Source organism: Ostrinia nubilalis, chromosome 28 (genome assembly GCF_963855985.1).
Source record: "Ostrinia nubilalis chromosome 28, ilOstNubi1.1, whole genome shotgun sequence".
Lineage (NCBI taxonomy): Eukaryota > Metazoa > Arthropoda > Insecta > Lepidoptera > Crambidae > Ostrinia > Ostrinia nubilalis.
In genome coordinates, this window is record NC_087115.1 from 3,642,600 (window position 1) to 3,660,886 (window position 18,287).

The 18,287-nt window shown below is 36.4% G+C and overlaps 1 protein-coding gene across 3 annotated transcripts; it reads left to right on the top strand.

Annotated features, from left to right (window-relative positions):
• Window positions 1-10,731: 10,731 nt before the first annotated feature.
• Window positions 10,732-16,813, top strand: LOC135085408 (uncharacterized). 3 transcript variants are annotated; one of them, XM_063980199.1, is made up of 4 exons: window positions 10,732-10,816; window positions 12,002-12,519; window positions 15,263-15,299; window positions 15,730-16,813. In XM_063980199.1, the coding sequence occupies exon 4, from the start codon at window positions 15,774-15,776 to the stop codon at window positions 16,434-16,436; it is 663 nt and encodes a 220-aa protein (XP_063836269.1). In that variant the 5' UTR covers window positions 10,732-10,816; window positions 12,002-12,519; window positions 15,263-15,299; window positions 15,730-15,773; the 3' UTR covers window positions 16,437-16,813. The 3 variants fall into 3 exon arrangements, with proteins under 3 accessions (XP_063836269.1, XP_063836270.1, XP_063836267.1); XM_063980200.1 differs by lacking the exon at window positions 12,002-12,519 and having other exon boundaries at window positions 10,754-10,816; XM_063980197.1 differs by lacking the exons at window positions 10,732-10,816; window positions 12,002-12,519 and adding an exon at window positions 13,670-13,821.
• The last annotated feature ends 1,474 nt before the right edge of the window (window positions 16,814-18,287 follow it).

Consider the following 18,287-nt stretch of genomic DNA (forward strand, 5'->3'; position numbering starts at 1 on the left):
ATCTGTTTTTGGCGTGTAGAAAATAAATAAAAATACTTTTCTAATATATGGATTTAGTTAAACCATTTTCTTGGATTCAATAATTAAAAACCATAAAATAAGTTGATAGAAAAAACCAATTCATTTTATTCGATGAATAAAATAATATATCAAGTAGTTACTATCTAACCAATTTTCTTGGATTAAATAAATAAAAACCATAAAATAAGTTAAAAGAAAAAAACAATTAACTAATTAATTTCTTTCGATGAATAAATATCTCAAGCACGTTTATTAAATCTTTTTGTTCTGTATAAGACCAAATTCATGAAAAAATCAATCGATTCAACACACACGTGGTATAAGACTACAAAGCTTTTTTCTCATTTATTGGCCATTTTTGACCCATAGTTGCTATTTTACTCAGCAGTACTCCGAAAATTAGATTGAAGGATTATTGTATCCTTGAACATAATAAAGCTTCTACTTATTTAATATGCTACTTTGTATTGTATTAAAACTACTACAAGTAGTGAATTTTTATTGATTTTTATCACGCTGTAAAAAAACCCGTTTCGCCCCAACCTCCTCCGCCTTAGAAAAGATTAGCAGAAAATTGAAACAAATGTACGGAGCAGTTGGAATTAGCCCCAAGATTGTATTTGTCAGTGTGATTCTCTTAATACAATTGTAGGGTACAGCCATAGGTTCCCAAAGTGAGCGCCGGTTTCCACCTAAGCGGAGCGGAGCGGAGAAGAGAGATATAAATATAAAAATGAATCGCAAAATGTGTTAGTAAGCGCATTTAACTCAACAACGCCTGGACCAATTTTACCAATTATTTTTTTTAAATGTTCGTTGAAGTCCAATGATGGTTTTTACGGCGAGAAAAGTTTGAATAATTTGCGGGAAAACCCTAAAAGAAAACTCGAAAACCCCTATAAGGGGTAAAACGTGGTCCAAGCGTTTGATGAAGTCGCGGGCGGTCGCTAGTTTTTCTATAGAATTTGACAGCGGCGGCGTGCGTAGTGAAGAGATGTGGAAATAATGAAATTTAAATTCAAATTGTGTTTATTGTGAAATCACAGTAGGTACATAAGTCAGGTCATAAATTTTTTATAATAGATCAGCTGTGTTCCGCCGCATAGGCATACAAAATGGAAAGATATAGGATCTCAGGATCAGGAAATCTGATTGGTTATTCAAAACACTTCTCCGCTACACTCCACTCTGCTCCACCTTGATGGAAACTGGGCTTTATTCTTCTTCTTCCGCCACTTCTTCTCATCATCGGCCGATATGTTGTCCCGAAGTGATGGTAGAGCAAGCTAATTTTATAGATGACTTATCCCATTTGATGCTTACTGTCCGTAGTTATAGATCTTTTCTTAAAGGTTTGCACTGGAGGAAAGTCGAACCTTAACCTCGAACTCCTCCTATGTTCTTCTGATGAATTTCGTTGCGGGTCCAATGACAGTCTAACTTTCCCCCGGGACAAACTTGACCTTCACTGGTTGGGTTATTGGCGGTCAAGCTGTAGATCCTGGCTACACAGGAGTTGCAGCGGTGGGAACGAGAGGTTAGGATAGTCCCGTAAGTCATATTTCTGATTTTTAATTCCACGGGATTTTGACATTTCAGAAATGTTGCCAAAATTGAAACATCCCCACTAGGAAAGGAGAGAATTTTCATAAATTAAAATGAAACCTTTCTTGAATTTAAGGTTTCAATTGAAAAACTAAGACTTAAAAATGTACTGATCTTGGCTCTTTCCAGAGCCTACCTAGGGGGCAGAGTGCAGACGCCTTTCAGGAGGCCATAAAAGTCATTAAATTATCTGCAAATATAATATGACAAGATTGCAAAGTAGGTACAATATGATCGAGCTAACTGCACAGTGCGCAGTTAACTCGACCGGTTTGTAGCTAAATTGTTATTAGATTTTTTTAAGGATAGTCTATAAAAGTTTGGAAACCTCTGGGATAGATTTAAATACGTAGGAGGGAATAATATAATTGGTATGTAAATGCCGTCGACTGTTGAGCAGAAATTAATAATAATTTGTCTGACAACTGACCTTAGATGACGATGCAAAAAAATAATGAAAACTGTGAAGCTCATTTGTTAGGATTCTTTCAGAGTAATTCAGAGTAAGTCATTTATTTATAGAAGTAGCTCTGCGCGCGACCGCGACTTCGTATGCGTGACAATAGTTGATCAAGACTTACGCCCGTATTCACAAACATTACTATGAGGTCTCACAGTTCACGTGGACGCACAGGGTGACACACGAACAATAACAGAGCTCTATTCAACGCTGTGCGTTCGATTTGCTGCTTTACATAAGCAAGCATCGTTTGTGCATACGGACATTATCATATTTACCTGTCTGATTTTGTTTTGTTTTGTGGCAATCAAACCTCATTGAGGCTTGTTTTTGCTGATGTCAAGTGGATATTTTTTTTTTTTTTAAAATCATCCATAATTTATTATCCTAATAGGTGCTTTGATTTACTGTTTTTGATTTGGATTTCGTGGAGAATAGGTATTCCCGTAAGTAGGTTTCAAGAAACCATCGGGTCCAAAGCGTATGTTCGGACAATCCGTTCGACACTCGAATTCAGTGTTATTTCAAAAGCGTGAAAACCCCTACAAAATCTGATGCCCGTTTTCTCCATCAATCTCTAAGCCTAGGCGCAGACCACCGATTTTTAGTTGGCCGATAGTTTGGTCGGGCTGTTGATCAGTACCTACGGAGATGTATAAAAGTGCGCACATTACACCGATTTCACATATCGGCCGATTCTTACAAATAAAAATCGGGCCCAACTATCGGACAACTAAACAAACTTTTTTACTAAACGGTTTTGTTACGTAACGTCCGTGGTCTGTACCACCGACGTTACGTAACCAAACCGTGACGTAAGGGGTCACTTAAAAATTACCCTAGGCACAGGCCTAGGATAATTTTTAAGTGACCCCTTTGGAAACAAAATTCCTGTTAGGTATGTGTTACCATAGGAGTCACTTAAAAAATAGGGCGTGTGAAAACGGGCATGAAATAATGCTTTAACTTAAATTTTCTTCGTACGAACCAAAGTAACTACTTATAATAGTTGATAGGGTAAAGTACATAGTTCTCAAATTAGACAAAGGTCTTCCATTATAAGATGTGGTCAATGTTCACACTCGCCGTAATAAGGAAGGTGGCGCATTATCTGTTTAGTTACAAGTGGCTGATTGGTGACTATTGTGTTACAAGGACGGCGTCATGCACTAGCGAGTCCATTTTTAAACCTCATCTCACTATCTATACATATACTTTAATATTATAAAGCTGAAGAGTTTGTTTGTTTACCTGAACGCGCTAATCTCCGGAACTACTGGTCCGATTTGAAAAATTATTTCAGTGTTAGATAGCCCATTCGAGGAAGGCTATAGGCTATATAGTTACCATCACGCTACGAGTAATAGGTGCAAAGCAAAAATGAAAAATGTTGCGAAAACGGGTTTTCACGCGTACGAAGTCGCGGGCACAGCTAGTTTCATAAGAATAATATGAATTAGACAAGCCCTACCTCCAAACACAAAGTTTTATGAAGGTTTTCGTTTCATTTCATCCAAATGACGTCCACTGCTGGACAAAGGCCGCCCGCAAGGATTTCCTCGACCGGTCCTGCTTTGTCCGCCTCCTTGTATGCTTCCCGCGACGTTCACCAGATCGTCGGTCCATCTAGTGAGGGGCCGGACCACCGTGACCGTGTGGTCGCCACTCGAGAACTTTTGTGTCCCAGTTTGTTTCACTATGCTCCTAATATGGATATTTTACAAGTTAAGTAAAGGTTTTTTCGTAAAAGCTAGCAATTTTTTTACTATCCCCAATGAGGAAGCTCTTGACCTGCTTCTTACCTGATGGAAAGTGATGATCAGGCCGAAGGTGGAAGCGAGCTTCACCTGGGATTCTCAACTACAGAAGCTTAATATACCTCCAACTGCCGGAACACAACAATGCTGTTAAAACATTGTTGTGATGGCGACAGACAGAGATGTTAGCTAGCCAGACCAACTTTTTAAAGATGTTGTAAACGTTTGTTTCTTTGTGGCTAAAGACAAAATACGTGGTAACTACCTACATACTACTAATATGATTGTAGTTTAGAAAACTAGTATTTAATATGACTCTTTATAGTACCTGTATTTTATTATTGTGGTAGAACAAGGCAGTAAAACGTTACCACAAACTCGAATTGCAGTTTACGTAACTTTTGATGCCACAATATTAAGCTCATAAGAACCACATTGTCAAGCTTGAAATGCTGTCGTCAGTGCTTGTAGGAGGTAGAGTCACTAACGCCCGTATTCACAAACGATGCTTGCTTAAGTGAAGCAGCAATTCGAACGCCCAGCGTTGAATAGAGCTCTGTGATTGGTTCGTGTGTCACCCTGTGCGTGGAGCGCGTCTCGTCTCACAAGACCTCACAGTAATTTTTGTGAATACGGGCGTAAGTATTTTACAGAAATTCTATCATTAAGTTAGTTTATTATGAATAATTTATAAACTTTTACAACTTATTTTTTCCCTATTATGAAACCCTAATTGAAAACTAAGCGCCCACTGTCTATTTCGCACCAACGCCTCCAATTATAGAAAACTGGCCAAAATGTAATTTCAGGGTCCACCCATCACAGTTCTTATTTACCGCTCTATTAAATAAAATGAATTGGTTTTCGAAATTTGTAGTATCCAAGGCTTCATACAATGTAGCTATGCGAGATTAGGCCAATCCCGATTTTCGGATAAATTAATTTGTCCTTGACCAAATTGTTTTTTTCCTTAAACTTTAAAGGCACTTCAATTTTAACCAAAATAGAAAAGACACGGTGACATTTTATAACTGACTAGCGGCCGCTCGCGACTTCGTACGCGTGGATCCCGTTTTACCCCCTTAGGGGTGAAGTTTCGTAAAATCCTTTCTTAGCGGGTGCCTATGTCATAACATGTACCTGCCATGCCAAATTTTAGCCCGATTCGTCCAGTGGTTTGGGCTGTGCGTTGATATGATAGATCACTATGTCAGTCAGTCAGTCAGTCACCTTTGAGTTATATATTATTATGTCAACGTGAAATTGTGAACTCTGTCAGTTCATAATATAACGCGTTAGATTGTAAACTAACAGTGGGTTAGGTTAGGTTAGACTGTAATTTAACTACGTCAGATTATAATCTGACGGAATTCACAATTTTACGGTGACATATATATTTAGATTTACATTATGTAGGTAGTTATGTACTCTCGGCTTGATGTTTCGGCTGCAGCATAGCAGCCGTGGTCACAAATTCATAAATGACACTTTAAGACCCGTATCTTTTCTATTTTGCTTGAGATGGAACGCGAAAGTTTAAAATCTTTACAATTTTATTCTTGTAGACTGTGACTATTTATTAATTTAGAACTTATTTAAGTAAAGGGGTACAAAAGGAGAACTTAATGAAATGTGGCATACTCCTCCAGTTTACATTTAAAAATTTGTCTCATATTTGGGGAATGTACCATGATGTTCATTGTAGTATTATTTTAAAAGGATGCCAACGATTTCAAAGTCATGCCTGTACGTACATGCATGTGTGTTTAAGGCGATTACATGGCCGAACGACCTTGAGCATTAGAGCGAGACAACGAGCCACCCGCCGCGCGCCCGCGCTTGTTGCCCGATACCAAAGTGCGCTCAGAATACAGATGCGAAGCGCTGCCAATTCTAACATAACTGCCTACGGGAATGTTAACTCGATTTTAATTTACGAAGATCGAAAAAAATTGCGATGCTTATTTTGTGTTTCAAAACAGAATTTAAAAAAAGAAAATATACATCTCTACTACTACATATCTACGAACATATCATTATACAGAATAATAATAATTATCGTCAGCATATTTTCAAACTGAAACAAAATTGAAATAAATGATTATATTTCAATTAGACATCATCATTATACTTTAATTAGTACCATAACTATGAAAAATAAACAGTTATTTCCTCCTGTAAAGTTTGCAAAAAGGGACATACCTAAGCAGTTTGAAAGTAAGGCTGACGATATTCGTGTGTCTAAGTGAGCTTCTAAACAGTTTTTAAGTGTGTGTACGAGTACCTACCTAAATGTAAATGTCTGTCTGTGCAGGTATTCAAAATATTGGTCAAATATCGGTCAACATTGAATAAAATATTTTTGATCATCGAATACAATTTAAGACTTTACTTTCTCCGTTATTATTTTTTGGTAAAATCGAGAGAAAAATAAGATTTTAGATTTTTGCGTTCCATTTCAACTAAAATAGATAAACACGGATTGAGCGACATTTTTATATGAGTTACATGTCAAGTACGAATACGAATACTGTGTGTCGAGGTAACGCCACGACAATGTAACAGACAATATGAGGGTAAATCAAGCCACATACAAAAACAGACTTCTTTTTCTATGTGGTTATTATTTTTTATTTGATTTTGAAATAAATCATATAAAAAAGCTATGAAAAACAGTATATCAGAAAAGATGGAGATGTTGGATGGATAATTTTTTGTATTATTTTCACATTTTCATCACTAAACTTTGAATTTTTGTCGAAATCCAATATCTAATTACTACAAGTGATATTTAGTTATTATCGTTGGAAAGAAGAGATAATTAGATGTTTTTAATGATCTTAAAAACAATCTACTAACACACATATTTTAATTTTTTTAATCAATTTCAATTTATGTTTTTTATCGTGTTTTATACTTTTGTTAAACTTTGGCTGCTCGTAATTAGCTATCCAATCATTATCTGGATATAAAATGTTTTTATTAGAGTAAAGACATATTGGATCTTCATACCAAATAAAAAAAATCGGTTGAAAATGCGACAAAAAAAGAAGCAGTTTTAGGTCAAATTTCGGAAATTTTTTTTTTATAAAAATATCAATAAAAAAAGTAGCTCATTTAGGGTCAAATGGGCGAACCTTTATTCAAAATAACCTTACATACGAAGTTTGTCTAACGTTCTACCAAACACCTGTAGGTATATTTTATATGTTATTATCAGGGATCAAAATAGGTGGTACCTATCAATTTACCTGACCTTATTCGCGACGAGATGATTGAGCTGGATGAATCGAAAATTCCCTGGGAAAAATTCCAATTTTTTGTGGAGACCAATGAGATAAAAAAAAACTCATACCAACCAAAACCAATATTATACCAAACGGGGTACCCTGTAGATTAATTACCAATCGAAACGCAAAATGCACAAAAGTGATGTGATAGTTTCCAAGAAATTAATAAAATACGGTTTTGTTAATTACAGAATTTAAATAATCCTTTGTATGTATTTTTTGTTGTCTTGTGATTTCCTATACCTAAGTGCGTTGTTTTATTATTATTACCTACTAACACATAATAAAAAATACCTATGTATATCTCGAAGTATATAATAAATCTAGAATAAATAGATAATCAGCATCTTGTAAACCTATGTATTTAAATTATCTTAAACATTTTATAATACCTATACATATTTAAAATGACGTAGTAAGTACTTAGATCACTTTCATTCAGCCACCGAACTACTATGAGTACCGAGTGTACCATCTGCGCTATAAATTCTTTATAGAAAAACAAAGAAGCGGAGCGTGCCGATGTGCGACACAGCCTCTCCGTGCGAACGCTAGTGAAAGACTGAGCTCCCGCATTCGCGCGGCCCGCGTGTGGAAATTACAGGGTATTTTGAATGTATGACACGTAATACATTATTTTTGAAAAAAAATGAACAACAATTTTTTAGATAATTAAATTTTCTATCATTTGGTGAAAGAATCATTAAAATCGCTTCAGCCGTTTAGGAGTAGTAGGAAATTTCTTTGGTGAAATTAGAAGAAAGTTAAGAATTTTTTCTGTCAAAACTAATAGTTGTAACAAAAAAAACGAACAACAATTTTTTAGTTTAAGATATTATACATCTCACACATATTTTTTTTTCTTGTTTGGATCATCCATTTAGGAGGAGTAGGGATTCAAAGAGAGGTCTATTTTGCAGTTTTGCCTCACCTATCGCCTTAATGTTTATAATCAAACATAATGGTCATTAATAATACTGATATAGTTTCCTTATAATATCGCAGTTTCGTGCTAACTTACTCGTACTTACTCGTACCAAGGTTAACACTTTGTTAACATTTGAAACTAACAAATGAATTACAATTTTATACTGTTGAGTGCTTTAATTGGTCTCAGTGCAGTGTGTTGTGGTATTTTTAATATTAGTTTATTCTTTAAGGTAACAAAACTTTTCTAAAGAAACTTAACTTCGAACTCCTATGTTCTTCTGATTAATTTCGTTGCGGGTCCAATGACAGTTTAACTTTCCCCCGGGACACATCGCGTTCGGTCTTTAGCTTCGCGTTTGATCTCGCTCGGTCTTGCCGATCTTCTTCGCCTCGTCTGCCACAGTGCGCTGCCAAGTTTGCTTGGGGCGACCACGTTTTCGTTTCCTCTACCGAAACTATGCATCCTATGGGAATATGTAAGACAAAAATAAAATTTCCAATATTACAAACCTTCTAGAGCAGATGCCGCGAAAACTTTACAAGATATAGATAAACTTGACTATCTCACCTGTAGCAAATTGAATAATGTTTTTTTGGTTCATAGTAGTCATGTCACTAGGACGCATAGTTTCCGAGGATTAAGCATAAAACCAAAAAGTGGTACCTTTAAACTTCCTTCTCCCCGCCGGCTCAAGGGCTAAGGGCGGGGACTTTTGCTATGTTCACCTCATCCTCCTAACTAGTCTAAATAAAGTCCCGAAGTTAGAAATTGTGTTCCACGGATTTCCATCTATAATGCTTTATTGACTGGACTACAGTCGTTTTGGTCTATCTAATGATAGATAACTTAGTAACTGCTTTTGCGAGATAAGTTTCCTGACTCATGTACTTACCTAATTAGGCACAGATAACAGAGTCAACTAATGTGCATGTTCCTAATGATATCTGCATATTTGTGGTACTCGTGTACTAAATATCCAATGCATAAATAAACCATTCAATTAATAAAGTTTTTAAAATTTGTTTTTGTATCAAACCCAGTCGAGTAACTGCGCACCTGACGGCCGTGACGTGACATCGACGCGGCGAGATGCGCTGTTAGCTCGGGGCTGTAATAGTTTTTGCCAGTGGTTTTGCTTACGTGAATATCGATTTGTCACAGGAAGATAAAAAATAAATAAATAAATGGCTATCGCTCTCGTTCCCCTTTATAGTTGGGATAAAAGCCGAAGGCCCAAGCTGTCTTGTCCTGTTTTATCTTTCATCTAAATCGGTTAGTGGTTTAAGTGTGAAAAAGTAACAGACAGAGACAGGTTGGAGAGAAAATTGGAAAAATTAACAAGCTCTTGATAAAATACTTAACATTTTTTTAACATGTTTATAACTAAATACATAAGCTTTAAAAGTCGCATCATGAACTAAATTTTAAATAATTCTTACAAAAGAACTCTTTCGCAAAAAATTTGCCCACGTGAAATTATTTTTTTTCGCGTGAAATTAAATTTTTCACCAATCATTATAAATTATAGCCTATAATGCCTATGTTATTCTTATGTAGGTATAAACAATACTGTTCAGTTTCATCAAAATCCGTTCAGTAGTTTTCGCGTGAAAGAGTAACAAACATACTCGATTACATCCTTAAAAACGTTTATAATATTTAGGAAGAATTTAGGACAACTCCGGTCGCCAAGCACGTAGAATTTCGTCCAATGACCCCAAGCTACCCATCCTTATCGCTCGCGCGTAATTATATTGCTGTCGCGACTGTGCGAAATTCTAAGTGCTCGGCGACCGGGCTTTACCTCTATCGAAGAGAGAGAGACACAAGCAGAGAGCAAAGAGCTTAGTGTGAGTTCATATCAAACGTCTTCACTAGTGAGCTCATAAAAATATATGAAAATTTTAGTTCTTGAAAGTTTCCGCTAGGGGCGCTGTACAATCCGGCATAAAGGACAATGACCAAAAATGTATGGAGTGTGGTCCAAATGTCCACCACTAACGAGACCTATGTAGTAAAATAGTCTACTAAATACTGATTCATTATAACAAAACCGCAATCAAAAATATGCTGTCAGTAAAAAGTTATGACTGAATGAAAAGTCATGTTTTTTACCTTTTCATCTGAAAAATGTTCTTGATATCATTCTATCCATCGCACATTTTGGATTAATCTATGCATGTTATGTCATGTCGCTTAGTGTGCCGTGTTAGATTCTCGCTAAAAGAAAAAAAAATAAACTCAGAAGAAAGACAACAATATTGGAATTATGGTCGGGTGGTCGCTGCTCCGCCCCTATTGGTTGTAGGGTGATGTTATATAACCTAAAACCATCCTTGATAAATGGGCTATCCATAACAAAAAGATTTTTTCAAATCGGACCAGTAGTTCCTGAGATTAGCGCGTAAACTACTACAATTTTTCATACAGTCATAACTTTTTACTGACAGCTTATTTTTTTTTTCGTCCCATACTGAAAGTTAATCTCTATTTAATGGACTATAAGCCAATATAGGTCTCATTAGTGGTGGACATTTGGACCACTTTTGGTCATTGTCCTTTAATGTAATTTTTTTACGCGCTCACTAGTGTACTGACGACGTTTGATGTAAACTCACACTAAGCCCTCAAATGTTGTACCACAAGAATAGCTAATTTATGTTATAGGTTACTTGTTGCATAACGCCGTCCCCTGAGATTGGCACGACGCATTATTGAGCGAGCAGAGGCAGAGCACAAAAGTCAACAATGAGTAAGTTATTTTGTTTATTTGTTTTTAAAATAGAAGTGACAAGTTGTAAACAATTTTGTTTCGAAGAGACTACAGACATTTTTAGTAGGTTGTTCAATATTTATAACTATGTATTTTAAAGACTGTAAACCCTTGAAAAAGAGGCTGACAATAGTGACTTTCTTTTCTTGCGCTACTTCTCGGCACTGGCCCATTTATTGTCCCAAAGCAGAGGTAGGGTTAATACGTGTAAAAGTGTTTTTAAAGGCGTACTTGCAAAAATAAAGAGTTTTATTAGGCTGTTAATCAATGTGAACTAGTATGAAAGTGTGCACATTTTCACCGATTTGGTATCGGCCGATTTGTCATACAAATTAGAATCAACTATCGGACGATATTAAAGTCTGTAGATTGCGTCAACACGCGCATCATGTGTAGTTCTTTGTAGTGTAAAAAACATACCCCTTAAACAAAGTGCAGTTCGTAACAGTTTTAAAATCATCTGGCACCTGGCTGACAATAGTGACCGAGTTTCTTGCGCTGCTTCTTCTCAGCACTGGCCCATTTATTGTCCTGAAGCTGCGGTAGGGTTTAATACTGGGACGTGTAAAATTGCTTTAAAGCCTACTTGCAAAAATAAAATGAGTGTTTTATGAGTTTTCATCCCGTTAACATTGTAAATAGGTACCAAATCTTCATCCCTAGGGGGGGAATTTTCGGTTTTGCTGCCGTTTGGATTGATATTGTCGAAATCGCTCATCCTATGACAAGAGTAGATACCTACGTGCGCGTTTGTTGTTAAAGATAAAGATAGGTATTTATTTACATAAACATGTGTGTAAAACAGAGGAACAAGTTGATGTTTGTTTGATATTTATGTGCCTTTGTTTTATTCTGTGATATCCCATTGTGATAAATGTGATGGGTTAAGGAGGCCTGATGTTCGCATATTTGTCCCTTACGACATCCATAGAAAGAGTGGGGGTGGTTCTATTCCACAATACATCAACATACACAACTTTTCCCTGACAAACTTGACCTTCACTGGTTGGGTTATTGGCGGTCAAGCTGTAGATCCTGGCTACACAGGAGTTGCAGCGGTGGGAACGGGAGGTGGGAATAGTCCCGTAATACATCAACTTATTGAAAGAAAGAAAGAAAATATTGGTAAATAAAGATTTTTTATTAATTATTATAATTTTCCAGGGTTGCTATTGCTGCTACTATCAGTGTTATACTCCAGCATCGGTCTTCCGATCGACACAACGCCGACCTACGATTCATCTGAAATATCATCCATACAACGGCAAGTGAACCTGATCTCATACATCCAAAACTTCAAGCAAGTCATGGCGGATTACGTCAAATCTCAATACAGCAATTTAACGATTAACGAAATCGAAAAAGTGAAGGCAACTCTAGAAGATTTCTTAAAGAATTTCGCCAAAGATCTAAAAGAAACAATGGAAGGTGTAAACAATGAAGAGCCCATAGACAAGACAAACGACGAACAGTTCGCGGAAATAAAGCGGAACATGATCAGAGAGTTCCCGGATGTGACGCCAGAGGTCGCTGACAGAATCGTCCATAAACTAAAGAAGAATTTGTATACTACCCGCAGTAAATTGGATGAAATTATTAAAGAATCGGCGCAAGCTCAGGTGGAGAATTCGAAATAAAACCTGCTGGTGATTTAATTTTAAAAATAGGAATAAGCACAGTAGGTAAGTTCTTACTTTTTAACGTTTTAGTCGCGCGGCGGCAGGATTCGAACCCGCGTTCCTCGGATCACGAGGTCACCCGACACCTTCAGCGCTCGGCTATAGTCGCTGTTTTGTAATAATTAATTTGCACTTTTATAATTTATATTTTAGACTTTTCTCAAATCAATTTATTTTATACACTGTAACATATTAACTACTAGCTATCCGCCCGCGGCTTCGCCCGCGAATTTTGTCTGTCACAGAAAAAATTTATCGCGAGCGTACCTGTTTCAAAAACCGGGATAAAAACTATCCTATGTCCTTTCCCGGGACTCAAACTATCTCTATGCCAAATTTCGTTAAAATCGGTTCAGTGGTTTAGGCGTGAAAGCAAGACAGACAGACAGAGTTACTTTCGCATTTATAATATTAGTATAGATGTAAATTGTAATGGGAGTTATTTTGCAATAACAAATATCGAAGTAGGTACTTCTTTACTTAGATGCTATTTTATAACTTACCTATAATTTTAAAGTTACGCGCATCAATTTTAATTTTGCTGAGGGGAAAATACGTCCACATTAAAGCCTTCTTGAAGGTCAGTAGGCCTATTTACAATATGAATTGACGGTAAATCCATGAGCAAATTATATTTTGCCTTTTAGACAGGACTAGCTTTCCGCCCGCGGCTTCGCCCGCGTGGAATTTTGTATGTCACAGAAAAACTTTATCTCGCGCGTCCCTGTTTCAAATACCGGGATAAAAACTATCTTATGTCCTTTCCCGGGGCTCAAACTATCTCTATGCCAAATTTCATTAAAAATCGGTTCAGTGGTTTAGGCTTGAAAGCAAAACAGACAGACAGACAGACTTACTTTCGCATTTATAGTACAGATTTTCGAACTGACCCTTTTTCTTAGCGGTCCAGTTTTTTTTAATTGAATAAGTAGGTATATCTTTTGTTGCCAAATAAACTATTTTCATCCATTCTTTTTTGTCTCCTTTTTTAAATAACAGAGCCACACGTGTCATGCTTTTTACACAGTTCCTATGTCTGCCTACATACAATAATAAATTTTTGCTTTAACCAAACAAACGTAGAATGTTTGTCCAATTGTTCGAAACCAAACAATAAAATTAACCTTTATTAGGTATTAATTACGAATATATTTGGGTATTTTTCACTTGGACGCACACGGCCAAGTAGTTAGGACAAATTTAAGTCCTTTGGACGAATTTTGTTCCTATTTCTAAATAGCTGTGAAAAAATCAGTTCTGACGATGAAAAATCAGATTTTGTTTGCATTCCTGTTTGGATTGAATGTAAGTACTTACAAGTGTTTGTGCGAACTAGTTTTTGAACGTGACTTCACCCGCGTAGGTTTAGAACCTGTGTAGGTAGTATTCTGTGAATTAGCTTTGATATTTTAAAGTTTCAGCAAAATCCGTCACTTTTTGTGTGAAGAAGTAACAGAGTTTTATCGATGAAGGTTATCAATTTATTACAGTACTCTAGCATGAACAACTTTCGTCGTCGAATCTTTTGCGTACTTATTCGACAAAATTCGATACTCAACCTTTGAATTAAAGATAACGTGACAATTTTGAATATCAAAATAAGTTTCGAGCAACCATTTCTCATACTAATTTCACTTTACGACACGTTCACAGGGGCGCTGTTGTAGTTTTCGTACTAAATCTTTTGATAGCGATTCGAATACGCCATCGATTCGTACTCGAAGGTTTTTCGTGCTAGCCGTACGCTAGAAGGGCTAGCATCACCCTACAGCCAATAAGGGCGGAGCAGTGAAGAAAAATGTTGCAAAAACGGAAAATATTTTTCAAACTATTTTCCAAGTAAAGACCATTACAACTTGTAAAGAAACAGTACCTCTACTTATGATAATAATAATAATTTAGTGTGAACTCTTGAAGTAACAGAGCAACGTCCCAGCAATTCTATAGAAATTAAAAACCATTTTCAGAGCCCTTTATATTCATGTCCCTAATACATAGTAATAGTACCTACCTATACTTACTTAGTCCTACCATCTATCAGCTGGTGATGAGAAATAGCATTTAAGTATAAAAACAGCTACGTTTAGAACTATCCATTACTTTTAGGGATCTAGCCAAAAGTGTTGAAGAAACCTGATGCTCTCATGTTTGTCTCTTACGCCCGTATTCACAAATGAGGTCTCACAGTGCGCGTGGACGCACAGGGTGACACACGAACCAATCACAGAGTTCTATTCAACGCTGTGCGTTCGATGACGCAGTAAGCGTCACTTATGCAAGCATCGTTTGTGAATATGGGTGTTAGTCGCCTCTTACGACATCCATGGGAAGAGTGGGGGTCGCCCTATTTTATTCTGCCGATTCGAAACGGTAGAAATATAGGAGACTAGACTATCTTACGCGGTTTAGATTTTTTCATACAAATGTTTTTTCCCGCTAACTCCCGTTCCCGTGGGAATTTTGCAATATCCTGTTGTAACTAAGCTTTAAGTTTACTAAGGTACCTGCATGCCAAATTTCAAGCGTCTAACTTAAGCGGTTTAGATTTTACATACGAAAGGATTTTCCCTCTAATTCCCGTTCCCGTGGGAATTTCGGGAATTCCTTTCTTAGTGCACCTCTACGGTACCTAAGCTACGTCCCTTCCAAATTTCAAGTGCCTAGCCGTTTAGGCTGTGCGTTGATATGTCAGTCAGTCAGTTTCTCCTTAAAATAATTTTATTAAACCAGTTTCTATTTGTTTCAGATACTCTACTACGTAGAAGCATATCCAACTCAACATGGTTAGTTTTAAATAAGACAATAACAGTAACTGTAACTAGCATAAGACTAAACTTAGCCCTTTTAAGCCTACTTTTTAACAAAAAAAAATGCCTCAAGTGAGATTTGAACAACTTTTTTCTTTCCAAGCAACTGCTCTAAAACCGAGAGAAAGTTGCAAGTTGTAAAAAACAGTTTGAAAAAGTCGAAAGCGCTATACCTATAGCGCTTAACCCAGACAGTGCCAGAGGTATGGGGGCGGCACGGGATGGGTGACATTGACATAATAATATTATGTCACATAAGTATGAAGGAGCTCTGAAGTCTCGATGACGTTTGACGTTACAAAAACAATAGTAAATGTATGTGTAAAAAAAAAATCTCCCGTGCCGCTCCCATACCTCATTCACTGACTGATTTAAGCGCTGACCTATATCATTATATTTTTTCCAGAACCAGCCGACAATACCGTCTACAGCATCAAGCACTGCATCAAAATGACCCCCGAAAACGAGGACAAAGTGAACAACATCGTCGTAAAAATCAGCGACTTTCTGTACAATCTGACAGTCGAGTACGATGACATTGACATACGCCTGCTAAAGATCATAATCGAAGGCCATTCAGACAACGAAACTGAGGAGAAAGACACTCAAGTCAAACTGTTGGTTAACGACTGCGACCACGTCCAAGAATTCGCCGATGCTGAAGCGTTAGAAGAAATGATTAACCAGCAAACCGACGAAGAAGATATTTACGAGATAACTGGATCGGTGGAAGTAGATGATCAGCCAGATAGTCCAATTGATGATTCTAACGAATTGCAATTCGATGACGACATCTTCAATTTCACGCAGCTAAATGATGCTTCTAATAATGCTACCAATGATGATGACGTCAACAATGATGTCACATCTAATGTAGATACAGCACAGAATGCTACAGCATTGACTGACAATTCTGCAGTAGACGTTGAAGGAATTCCACCAACGTCTGAAGCAAATTATGATGTAAAAGGTCCAGTTTTAGTTCGATTGGATTTAGACAAGAAGGGAGACAAATTGGTCAAAGGAACTCAAGCGAAGAGAGGAGAGCATGTTCCCCTCTTGCTCTATATCCGAAAAGTTTTGGGCAACACAGAATACTTGTTCGGTAATTGATGTAATTAAGAGATGGTCCAAAAAAACAGAATCGATTGGAACTAATTACTAATTTATTACTAATATTGCAAAAAATAGTAAAAATCACAGTAACTCATGATTTTTTCATACAACCTTTGTTAGTCTATACCTACCCCATTGATTTCGACATAAAGCTTTCGGTGGGGAATAAAATGTGTTTTATATTGAAACTACTGACCCATTTAGTTCAAATCGGTTCTGGGCTTTTGTTTCTGTGGACCTTCTCCTTTTAAAGTAATAACCCAATTTTATCCTAGAATGTCTTAAAGTACTTGTTATTTAGCTTCTTGTATAGGTCTGATTTATCGGAACTGCCTAGGCGTTTTGTATGCAATAAAAACATTCATTGTGTATTATTAGTTGTTTTATTTTAGTAATTTTAGCTTTGAAGCTTGCAATGCAATAAAAAAATTGAATTTGAATCAAATAAATATGTACAGTCGCGGAATGAAAAGGTTCGTCACCTTAGTGTCGGTTTTCGCTTGCACTAGGCTTGTAAGAGTCAATCCTGCCAACATAACAGTGCAAGAAACAGTGCTGCTAACATTTAAATAAATATGACGTTTGCTGACGAATAAGGTTTTGCTTGTTTATTTTTCTATCCCATCAGTGCAATTGCAATGATGACATTGACCAATTGACAATAGTTTTTTTTTATTTAAAAGAAATAATAATGGCAGGTTGAACCAACAAGAAGGTTTTAGTTTATCAATCATAATCTTCTTGACAAGATAAATCGTCAAACAACTATGATCTGAATAATTTTGAACTTTACTGACGAACAGTTAAAGATTATTTTCTCTAACTCGAGATTATTCTGTAACATAGTTTCAAAAGGTAATATGTGCTCGCGATTCGTTGAAGGAATCAATTTGAAAACTGACGAACCTTTTCATTCCGTGACTGTACATTCTTTATCTAATAATAAGTAGAAGCATTTTATCGGTAAATATTATTTGCTCGACAATGGTTGTATTTTTAGGGTTCCGTACCTCAAAAGGAAAAAACGGAACCCTTATAGGATCACTTTGTTGTCCGTCTGTCCGTCCGTCCGTCCGTCTGTCAAGACCCTTTTTCTCAGGAACGCGTGGAGGAAAGCTGAAATTTATATCAATTACTCAGGTCTACTGTCCCTTGAAGCTGTGAAAAAATCAAACTTCTAAGCCAACGCAATCAAAAGATACAGCCGTTTATGCCGCAAATTTTCGACACTTGCAAGGGAATCAAAACCTACAGGGTGCTTCCCGTGAACTCAGAATCTTGAAATTTGGTACGAAGCAACGTCTTATAGCATAGATAAAGGAAAAATTACGAAAACCATAAATTTTTAGTTACATCACATAATATTTTTTTTTTAAATAATTTTAAACTTACTACCCATTTCCTCATAAACGCGTAGAGGTATTAAATTGAAATTCATACCAAATACTCAGGTCTATAATACCTTTAAGCTGTAACAAAATCAAACTTCTATGTCGACGCAATCAAAAGAAACAGCAATTTAAGCTGCATATTTTGAAACTCGCAAGTACTCGCAAGGGAATCAAAACCTAAAGGGTACTTCCAGTCGACCTAGAATCTTGAAATTTGGCATGAAGCAACGTTTTATAGCACACATAAAGGAAAAATTCCGAAAACCTTAAATTTTTAGTTACATTACAAAATATATATTTTTTAATAAATATAAACTTATTAATTACTTTTTTCCTCATGAACGCGTAGAGCTATCAAGTTGAAATTCATATCAACGATAAAGAGATCTTTGTCTTAAATTTATGCTCCTCCATCTTTCCCCATTGTAATGTTATGAATTTCATTTTGCAATAAAAA

What these genes read in the sequence shown, in the direction of transcription:
- LOC135085408 (XM_063980197.1), top strand. Translation starts at nt 13,780, where the DNA reads ATGAAAAATCAGATTTTGTTTGCATTCCTGTTTGGATTGAAT. An exon ending in CATTCCTGTTTGGATTGAAT is followed by an intron (nt 13,822 to 15,262) that starts GTAAGTACTTAC and finishes TATTTGTTTCAG; the next exon opens with ATACTCTACTACGTAGAAGC. An exon ending in AGCATATCCAACTCAACATG is followed by an intron (nt 15,300 to 15,729) that starts GTTAGTTTTAAA and finishes TATTTTTTCCAG; the next exon opens with AACCAGCCGACAATACCGTC.